The sequence below is a fragment of the Lotus japonicus genome, chromosome 5 (genome assembly GCF_012489685.1).
Source record: "Lotus japonicus ecotype B-129 chromosome 5, LjGifu_v1.2".
NCBI lineage: Eukaryota > Viridiplantae > Streptophyta > Magnoliopsida > Fabales > Fabaceae > Lotus > Lotus japonicus.
The window spans coordinates 27,775,415-27,786,786 of NC_080045.1; the positions used below are offsets into that span (position 1 = coordinate 27,775,415).

The following is an 11,372-nucleotide window of genomic DNA, read 5'->3' on the forward strand; positions in this document are numbered from 1 at the left end:
TGAAGCTCAGCTCCATGCGTTGTAGAACTCCCTTCGTCAGACGTCCACGCTCGTCAGTACTGTCCTCCCAACTCAAACCTGATCCCCCCCGAGGGAGAGACCATCGAAATCCAGTCCGCCAACGACATCTGGCAGCAGGCCGACCGCCCAAACACAAACATGAAACCAAAGCCAAGGCGCTAGGGTCAACTCATGGAATAGAGTAGATATACAAACAACATGTGATCGGGGTATATACATATGTTGTTATATATATATATATATATATATATATATATATTCCTAGCATGTTATCGGCTCTAACAATAATTCAGTAATGCAAACAGCACACAATTCCAGTCAGGATGAATGTATGCGTGAAATGCAATTCAATATGATTCGAATAGTGAAGCATTCCCGTTCTTCACTAGTGAAGCATTCCCGTTCTTCACCGAATGATGAAGCATTCCCGTTCTTCATCAAATGATGCATTGGTGACGCATTCCCGTTCCTCACCAAATGATGCATTGGTGAAGCATTCCCGTTCCTCACCAAATGATGCATTATGCAATATGGTTAGCCAAACATCGAATCGTCCTCACAACACAAGTGTTTAGCTCAAAACCCAATCTCAAAACCCAAGAGTTTAGTGTCGGTCAATACAACACAACTCCAACAACAAGAGAACCCAAGGGTTTAGTGTCGGTCAATACAACACAACCCCAACAACAAGAGTACTAAAGTACTCGGCGACTTTCAATCATCACCGTGGCTCACCCCCGTGGTGTCCACCAATTCCCCAAAACCCACATCAAAAGTCGACTTTTCCCGTCTTTCGCAATCTTTTTCCCATTGAGATTCCCTATGATTTATTCGTTAATAAAAATTTTTCGAATTCAATTAGTCAAGTTATGAGTTTATTTCTCGAAGTCTAAGTTTCCCAAAGTCTCTAGTTTTCAAAATTCTATTCATTCTAAGTTTTCCAAAAACCCACCAAAAGAAATTCCCGGGGAAAGTCTAAGTATACAAACGAACGGCTAAGTCTCAACCCTTGAGTTTGGACTCGCCTAGGGTTGTTCATCCAACCCAAGAAATCAAAAGGAATCAGTTCAGTGATTCATCGCTCCGAAATCGCGTCAAAACGCACAATTCAACACAACATCAACATCATAAGTTATGAAAACAATCATAACAATAAATCATCATCATAAACAATTTCAAAGTAAAACATAAGTCGAATTTATCGACGCCTATCATGCAATCTTATCTAATATGTAAGTTGCCCTAACCTCGAGCTGCTCCAGCCTCGTGATCTAAATCTCCTTCACACAAATGCTCTGAAACACCCAAAGTTCCTTCAACTGAACCTCGGAAAAAAAACAAAGCAGAATCCAAACAAAATCGATTAGTTCGATCACAATACAACTCATAAACGATAAACAAAGCATTAAAGCTTCAGAACACAACAATCGGGTACGAAAAGACAAGTTTTTGAAAACGAAAAACTCCCCCCTCACTACATGCTCTCGGCCATAAAGGAAAAAGGGCTCCGGCTCTTTTTCTTCGATCAAATCTGTTTACAAGGTAGTTTTAGGGTAAAACTAAGGCAAAGAAACTGTCGGAAAAATTTTCGGACGATCGGATCGAAATACGGCTATTCAGGGGCGTTTTGGTCAAAAATAAAAGCTCAAAAACTCAAAGTTAACACTTTGGAAAACAAATTTGACAGCGATGTTCCTAACGACATTCTTAGCAACTAATCCTAAAGGCACGAAGTCAGATTACGACTTTTCGACATTAAAGATTCGAAATGTGCGCAAAAAGGGTTTTGAATCAGTTTTTCAGATCCTTGACAACTCGATCAAAATCGGCGAATATCGGCGAAGGTTCTAAGCTCTTGGGCACGTACAGAACAAACCCCAAGCGAAAAATCAAGAAAAACAGACAGTTTTACGAAAAGCTCGAAACTTTGAGCACAGAAACGACTAAAGAAACGCAGTAGAAACAATGATCAGAGGTAAGAATCAAGCTAGTTACCTCGATACCTTGAAGTAGGAACGAACTGCGCGAAGATCGGTCAAGTTTCGGCGAAAAAATATTCTCCCTCTCCTCTCCTCTCCTTGAACTCGCGGCCTCAATGGAGCAAATGAGAAGATATTTTGAATTTTTAACTATTTATAGGAAGGTGAAATCGTGGGAAAATGAAAATTTCGCGATTCCGATTTTTGCAGCACGTTCATCGACGACTTCTAAGAGAGATTCTGGCGACAGATTTCCAGAACTCAAAACAAATCTCTATAATCAGGGGAAAATGATCTCCAAAATCCCAAAAGCGGTGTAAGTTAATCTGTCCCGAAAAACTACTTTTTGCTGTGAAGGTCAGATGACAAAAATTCGTTCTGAAGAAAGATTGGAAACATCGAAACAAATCTGGCAACGCGGACAGAAACTTCGTTAAAAGCTCCGAATAGAAAAAGTCTTCATCCAGCGATTGAATCTAGGGTTTTGAAGCAAAGAAATTAGCGTCGTCGGACTTCCGAGAAGTGAAACCTATCGTGCGTACAGTCCAGAGTTCCGAAATGAAACACTGGTCGAAGGAAAAATAAAGAGAACTTCTTATTTTCCCAAGGATTTTAAATCTCACTTAAACGTTGCTCTAAAAGCGAAATTAGCCTATTCTGGACACTCTCGCCATAAGGCAGGTGTGCAGACGACTCGCACTAACTCCTAAAACAATTAAGAAACAATCCTCACGCAATTCCTGTACTTCCTTCTTCATTAAACTTTCTCAAACGGCGAACTCCTGTCACGCTTACACTGATTCTACGCGTGAGTCGGAAAATAACTTGTTCTGTAAATCCAGGTCTTACAATATATATATATTGTCTAAAAAATTATGTTTGAATTACCTGGTAAAAAATTCTCACGGGAGGAATATTTTACATGAAAATAAATTCATGTCAAAATTAATTTGAAATTAAATTCTAATACTGTTTTAATACTTTTTCATATTTTTATAATTATATATATGTATGATAATTTGATGTTGAAAATATGTCGTGCAAAGATTATAAGACCTTTTTTTAAATGCAAATTTGGAACAAGTCAATACATATACAATGTATATTATTTATATTTAAATTACAAGGTTGATAGCTCCCACAGAAGGAATTTTTTGAATGAAAATTCTTCCACATAAAAATTAATATACAAATAAATTTTAATAAAAGTTGTGTGAAATTTTGTCGGTTGTGTGATATTCGTTGTGGTTTTTTTTTTGTCGAGTGCTCATTTTTTTTAGTCTCTTAATTGTAGTAGCTAAAAATATCGGCAAATATCAATTTTAGTATATCAATTTTGTTATGAGTCATTGTATTGCTTCATGCCTAAATATTAAGATCAAATTCCACTGTGCACGGGTAAGAACATTCTACATGAAAACAATTTCATGTTAAAGCTAATAGAAAAGGTAATTTTCAAAAAAAATTAAGTGCTCAGTTCATAATTTTAAAATAAGTTTAAGAACATTCTACATGAATATTTATGTATTTTGATTTCACTTGGAAAGTCCCCAATATAATAGACCTAAATATATGTCTTTATATTTTCAGGGCAAAAATCATTTATACGCCCCATGTGCAAAATTGAAGACTTTGGCTAATTATTTTGTTTTTTTTGAAATATTTATATTGGTTAAATTGGTGTATGGGTACAAAACACTATAATTAAGTGTCCGAATTTATGTTATTTTTTAATATATATATCTACATCTTTATTATGATTGTTTTTTTATGTGTAGTATCTTAAATTATTTATGATCAAAGTATTTATTAATGTATCAAATACAATAGTAAACTTCACCGTGCAGTGCACATGCAAAAATACTAGGTTTAGGACAAGGTTCATTATTATTACCTGGAGATAGAACTGCTCACTCTAGATTCTCTACTCCTATCTCAATCCATGAATTATCAACATGTAATGTCCGTCAAGGTTCTTCTAAAGCTGAGATGCTTCAAAGGCAATTCTGATTATTTGGGATGAAGCCTCAATGCTGAACAAGCACTGTTTTGAAGCTCTAGACATAACTTTAAATGACATTATGAAGACTCAAGCAACTTTGGGTCATGATAAACCGTTTTGTGAAAAAGTAGTTGTTTCGGGTGGAGACTTCAGGCAGATTCTTCCAGTCATTTTTAAAGGAAGTAGATCTGACATCGTTTCTTCTGCTGTGAATTCATCATACCTATGAAATCATTGTAAAGTAATGAAGTTAACTACCAACATTTACAACAAGCTACGTCCTCTTCTTCATCCTTGGAAATTAAAGAATTTGCAGATTGACTTCTTCAAGTAGGCGATGAGACGGTTAAGCCAATCGATGAGGATGATTCTATTATAGAGATTCCCTCTGATTTGTTGTTAAGAGAGTCTGATAATCCTTTACTTGAGTTAGTATATTTTGCATATCACAATGTTGTTGATAATTTGGAAAACCATGCATATTTTGAACAAAGAGCACTCCTTGCACCTACTCTTGAAAGAGTTGAAGAGGTAAATAACTTCATGATGTCAATGATTCATGTGGAGGTAAAAAAATATTTGAGTTACGGTACTCCATGTAGGTCAGATAAAGATTCTGAAATAGATGTAGAATGGTTCACTTCAAAATTTCTAAATGATGTTAAATGCTCTGGTATTCCCAACCACATAATTGTTCTGAAAGTTGGGGTTCCTATCATGCTGATTCGAAACATTGATCAGTCTGCTGGATTATGTAATGGAACTAGATTGATAGTGACTGCTTTGACACCCTATATAGCTCTTTCCGGTACAAAAACAGGTAAACCGGTTTATATTCCTAGACTTAGCTTAACTCCTTCTGACACTGACCTTCCATTCAAATTCTCAAGAAGGCAGTTCCCTATAACTGTGTGTTTTGCTATGACTATAAATAAGAGCCAAGGTCAATCATTATCCCATGTTGTATTATATCTTCCTAGGCATGTGTTCACGCACGATCAACTATATGTAGCTTTATCGAGAGTTAAATCTAGAAAAGGGTTGAAGATACTTTTAGTAGATGAAAAAAAAGTAGTATCTAATTGCACTCGGATTGTCGTGTATGAAGAAGTATTCCAGAACATATGAATGGTTAGATTATCTATCTTAGATTTAATACTTCTTTGTATCATGCACATTGTAATTAACGTGCTGTATTCTTTTTTGTCTTACTTAAATCATTTTTCAAATTGTTGCAGATTCAATATATTTGAAGTGATCATGGGACAACAAGCAACAAGTGGAATGCATAAGGAAACTCTTTTTCTTTTTGTTGCTGAATTATATTGCTGTAATTTTCAGCTTTTGTTGGTTTCAATTGAGATTTGATTGTTGTGGAAACGTTTTCAATTTAGGTTAAATTGTATTCTCATTTTATGGCAGCTAATCGGTTCAATTTCATGTATTAATATTTAAATTCCATTTTCAAAACGATCATGTTAACAACGTAAGAAATTTAGAATCGTCTTTCGCCGTGCAGCGCACGGGTAAAAACACTAGTTTGCATTTAAATAAGGAAGGAGAAGAGTTAGTGATTATTTTAAAATCAAATTGCATAAAAGGGGGGAATTTGCATATGAGAAAGGAAGGAAGAGAGAAATTTGCAGTTTTAATATCAAATTGATTAATTGTGGCAGTTTGAATGAGAACAGAGAGAACGGTGGCTCAGGTGAAGGAGAAATTAATAAATGCTGATATGGAGGCCAATTAATCAAAATGAAGGAGAGAAAGACATGCCATTGCATGAGGAAGATGAAAAGAGGATCAGACACGTAAGCATTTTGAGTGGGAGAGTTGTTCCGGAAGGGGAATTTTTATTGGAATGCCACGTCAGTTAATTGAGTCTTATAATGTTGTTCTTTTTTAAAGTATATAAATATTATTAAAGGTTACATGTTTGGTTGTGACTCATACTAAAGTTCTTTTATTAAAATTTAAAAAGCGCTCTATAGAAGAAAAAAATAAAGCGTTTTAAAATGCAGTTTTTTTGTATAGTGTAGGCCATAGGACCTTTAACAATAAATTTTAAACAAAGTTTTAAATAGGTGGGGCATATAGTTCCACTCTCAAATGGATATACAAACTCTACCCAGCTGGAGTTCCAAACTGATGTGAGTCAGTGACAGAGAAAGAGAAGTCATCATCATCTGTCATAGTCTTTGAGTACAGTTCTCCTTCACTAACATATGAAGAGTATTCATCTTCACTATCCTTCTCCTTAAGCTCCGCAATCCTTGCCACTGCTTCCCTCCAATCCCACCTGCTCTCCACACTCCATTCACAGCAATACATCCCAATCCTCAACAGCTTCAGCATCTCACCCTCACCATTCCTGGCACCCAAGATGTCCTTATCAAAAACCTCACCTGTCCACTCTTCCCTCACAACTGAGTCCACCCATGTTGCCAAATCTGCATTTGCTCCCCTCCCATGTCTTACATAGTTTGCTGGGAACCTACCTGTCAGGAGTTCCAGGATGAGGATCCCAACACACCAAACATCTGTTTTCTCATTGGGTTGGTTCCCCTCTGGAGCCTTGTAGGCTGCCATGAACTGCTGAGCATGGCTTCTGTTCATCACTGGTACAAGTCCATACTCTGTCAATTGTGGCTCAAATGAGTGGTCTAGCATCACATTGGAGGATTTGAGATGACCATGAGGGAGGTTTTGTCCGGGGAACTCTTTGTAGAGATATGCTAAGCCCCTGGCTACTCCTTTTATGATTTTCAAACGAGTTGGCCAATTTAGCATAGAACCATTTCTACCTGAAATTCAACGTAAAATCACTAATGATCAATTTTCAATAAACTTTAAGATAAATTTTAATTATGATAAAAGGCCAAAAAAACAAAATTAAACACGTTTTTGGTCCCTGTATTTTCTCAAAAATTGATTTTCGTGGCATAATTTTTTATGTTACTTTAATCCATATATTTTCAAAATAGCCATGTTTGAGTCCTTGAGAAGATGACCAATACCTAGACAAAAGAATTTTAGAGGACTACATTAAAGATAATTTAAGTCCTTAAAATTATATTTCCAGTCCTTGCATTTTGGTTTTAGTACCTCTTAGGAACCTAACATGACTATTTCGAAAATACAAGAACTATACTCAATATTTTTTTTAAGGGATGACGGAAACTAATATTATGTGAATAGGTAGGGACTAAAAACGTACTTAAACAAAAGAGAATTACATGGCGATGGAGACATTCTAACAGAATCTAAATGATCATTTATTCTAAAAGTTAATATAATATAAATTTAACGTGTACTCACCGTCAGTGTGAAGTGTAAACTTTGTTTACACAGTCACTGTAAGATCAAGGTTTGATCAGTGGTTGCATCTCTATGTTTTGATGATTACAATTAAGGTTTGTGATGATGAACAATTATGGTACCCTAACATTTGTCTTTTTAAGTTGTGACAAACAGGTTCTGAATCTGACCCAAGCCTATTCGTTCAGAAGAAGAAGAACCAAGGGTTACTAAAAAGAGAGCTCTTGAACCTACCATGTTCGTTATGAACAGTGGCAAATACTTCAGAAGCTCTGAAGATGGAAGCTCTCAAGAAGTTCTGAAGAACCCAAGTCAGAAGTTCTGAAGACCAGATGTTCAAGTGGAACGGTCCAGAAGCAGAAGACCCAAGTTCTGAAGACTTGCAAGAAGTTGGTTCTGAAGACCCAAGCTATTCTAGCTCTGACGATCAGAAGTTCTGAGGAACTTGTTCAGAAGCAGAAGTTGCAAAGTCAGAAGAATCCAAGCTTCAATCTGACGATGATCAGAAGCTTCACCAACGTTCATCTGAAGCGCCTTGTTCACAAGGCAACTGGTGAAAGGACAGGTCGCTATCACAGTACAACGTCGTACAAGTCTCAGTCTGTCCGCCACCTACCTTGTACAGCCTAGCAGTCTGATATTACAGAATTGCCACTCCAACGGATAAAACCCTAGCAACGGCTACATCACAAGTCTTGGAGTATATAAAGGCTGAAGAAAGAAGAAAGAGACTAAGAAACTTTGCTGAAAACATTCAACATATACGAACCAATTTCTTAGCATTATTTCTTCACTGTTCTTAAACATCTGAGTTTACCATTCGCTTGTTAGAAGCACTTATTGTAAACCCGAAACCTTTTACATCTCATTGTAAAGTTCCTTAAGAGACCAAGGTTGGTCGGATCTTGAGAGGACTGAATCAAGGCTGATTCAGTGTTTAGCTAGTCTTAAGAGGATCGGTAGATCAACTTCTTAAGAGGATACTAGTGAGAAAATCAGTGTATTGTTAGTCACTTAGCAGGTTGCATAGTGCAGTTGTAACACTCATTGATTTTAGTGGATTGCCTTCATCAGAAGAAGGAAGAAATCACCTTCACAGGTGGACTGGATTAGCTTGAGCTTTTATCTCAAGTGAACTAGGATAAAATACTTGCGTGCTTTACTTCTTATCATTCAGCACTTAGTTTTTATCTTTGAGTTTTGAAAAAGCTTAAAAAATATACCCGTGATTCAAAAACTCTATTCAAACCCCCCCCCCCTTTCTAGTGTTTTTCGCACCTTCAGTCACCCAATTGAATTCCGTCACATCAGCAAATATATTCTTGTTTTAATTAAAAAATTTAAGATGAAAGTTTTTATTCCACCTATACGTGACATGTTGTGTGATTGATTGTGAGTGTAAAACTAAACTCATGTAATATCTCCTTAATAAAATTGGTTAGAGGGAATTAATTCATGTGGTCAAAATTCATGAAAACTATGATATTTTTGCAGTTATAAAATCACGGCATACCATGTAGATGACTGGCCAAGCTTCCATTTTCACCATAGTCATAAACCAAAAACTTCTCTTCTTTCCTGTAGTAGAATGCAACAAGAGGGAGCACATTAGGATGTTTCAAACTTCCAAGCTTTTGCATGTGCTCACAGAACTCTTTCCAAACTTTGTTCATGTGCCTAAATCTCTTTACTACCACAGTTGGTCCATTCAAAACCATAGCCTTGTAGGTGGAACCAAAACTTCCACTTCCAAGAACCTCAGCTGAGGCCCTAAGAAGGTCTTGCAGATCAAAACACCCTTTTTCTTCCCTAACAAAGTTCAACTCTCCCTGGTCACCACCATTCTTGAAATCATGCGTCAGATCAATGGATACTGCCTCCTTGAAACCTCCACTGTCCTGGGAATTTAGCTGATGGCCTAATAGGGGATCCCGGCTTTTTCTCCGGTGGCTGTGGAGAAAATGAAGGGCTGCAACTGAAGCCAAGATAACCACTGACACCACTACTATAACAGGTATAAAGATTTGGTGCTTCTTTGCCTTTTCTTTATGTGAAGAGGCAGCAGGGTTGGGAGGCACCTCAGATTTGTTGGGGGTCTTATTGCAGGGGTTTCTCACAGGTTTTCCACAAAGACCTTGGTTTCCTGTATTGCACAAGAGAAGTATGATACAAGTGATAACTAAGAATAATGACCAGTTTGAACACGGACCAACAAACACTTATTGGAGCCTCTGTACTAAAAAATTGCACTACATAAGCTCCAATAAGTACTCTTTAGTTTGCATCCAAATGCATGAAGAAGAAAAAGAAACAAACTGAATCTCCACCGCATCTAAGATATCATTTTACAGAAGATAAAAAGGAGTATCTACACATGAATGGATGACCAAAGACTGCTTATTATTCCAGTCAAAATCCTGACGAAGATCCAATGCCAGTAATTATGTTTTCCCAGATATGTTGAAATCAACACTAAATGCCTGTGAAGTCTATGAATCTAATTAACGATCTGACTGCAACCTGTTGCTATTCTGATTAATTTCGGTTGTTATCCTCTAAGTTCAACAAAAATAGGGTCACTAACAATAAATAAGCCGAGGGTCTTTCCAAGATTATTGAGTAAGCACATTAATTTAAAATATATTTTTATTTTATGCTAAAGATATGACATAGGTTTTCCATTGTACTATACAAATTTTATTAATCAGCTATGCAGCAAGAACTGGAGTGAGAGCCATATAAGTTACTAATGACTTGGAACAAGATACCACCAACAAAAACTAAGCCTAGTAGGTGAAAGACAACAGAACTACTCTTTACTTACCAGAAAATGAGTTCGGATCTTCATTGCTAACGCTTTCGGGTATTGCACCCTCCAATTGGTTGTTTGATAAGTTAAATACTCTGAAATCCTTTACTTGAAACTCTGGTATGTTGCCTCCAAAACTATTCCCATGCAAGTCCAAATCTAAAAGTCTAGGCAAGACAGCAAGGGACATTGGAATCTGACCTGTGAACCCATTTTCTGCCATGAATACCCTTTTAAGATTCATGCCCTCAAAAGCATCATCTGGAATTTCACCTGAGTATTTGTTATTGGACAGAAACAATCCCCTTAGCCCCACAAGTTTTTTGAATTCAGGAATTGGACCCTCAAAATTATTGTTCATGACACTAAAACTCATCAAATTTGAGAGTTCAAACAAGGTGTCTACATCAACCTTCCCACCTAGTCCCATATTCTCTAATCTTAAGCCAGAAAATTTCTGGTTGGTGCATAACAAACCAGCCCAGTTGCACAACTTAGACTCATTACCCCAGTTATTTAAAGCATTATTATTGGACAATGAGTTTCTGAACCTCATCAAAATTTGACCAGTTGTTTCTCCCGATGATGGCACAAAAAAATTAACCAACATAAAGAACATCATGAGGCAATAGCATGCTCTTTTATGAGCCATTATATATTAATTGATCAAAGCCTGAATCAAAATGGAATTTAGGCTAATGAAGAAAAATATAGAGGAAATGAGAAAAAGAGAGACCTAATGAGAGTTGAAAGGAAGTGTGCATAGGAACTTAAGATGCAATGGTTTGTAGAATGAAGGGTGACATTGAGAAATTCCTACCTGAAACGAATTAGCTGGCATGATTAGGCCGGCCATATATGAGTTTTGATATAGACCTTATTTTTTTGCCTAGTTTCGATGTTACTTTTGTTTAGTATCATGTTCTGTTTTTTAATTTGCTGATTATTGGACTGATTATTATAATGTGCTGTTTTTTCTTGTTGATGACGATGGATAATGTCTTCTATTGCATTGGCTGTCACTTAACTATAGCAACCTTTTTCTAGGACTTTAATTTGTCTTCTGTGCTTGTTATTATGTTCTGAAGTTACTATGGTTGTATCTTGTATGTGCCAAGTGTTATTTTTTGGATTATGTGCTTTTCATTGGAAACATTGATGAGAACTAGGAATCCCCACCACGGAGCATGAGTATTATCAAAGAAAAAAAAACAAAGATACATTTTTTCCGGAATTGGCTCTA

General features: G+C 36.5%; 2 protein-coding genes across 2 annotated transcripts; one reads left to right on the forward strand and one right to left on the reverse strand.

The window, feature by feature from the left end:
- Positions 1-4,554: 4,554 nt before the first annotated feature.
- LOC130719405 (uncharacterized) lies at positions 4,555-5,450 on the forward strand. The gene is made up of 3 exons (XM_057570031.1): positions 4,555-5,102; positions 5,241-5,332; positions 5,425-5,450. The coding sequence occupies exons 1-3, from the start codon at positions 4,555-4,557 to the stop codon at positions 5,448-5,450; spliced, it is 666 nt and encodes a 221-aa protein (XP_057426014.1).
- A 497-nt stretch (positions 5,451-5,947) lies between these two features.
- Positions 5,948-10,984, reverse strand: LOC130718502 (pollen receptor-like kinase 5). The gene is made up of 3 exons (XM_057569104.1): positions 10,145-10,984; positions 8,834-9,463; positions 5,948-6,806 (listed from the first exon to the last, which is right to left on the reverse strand). Exons 1-3 carry the CDS (start codon positions 10,779-10,781, stop codon positions 6,127-6,129), a joined length of 1,947 nt encoding a protein of 648 aa, XP_057425087.1. The 5' UTR covers positions 10,782-10,984; the 3' UTR covers positions 5,948-6,126.
- Between the last annotated feature and the right edge of the window lie 388 nt (positions 10,985-11,372).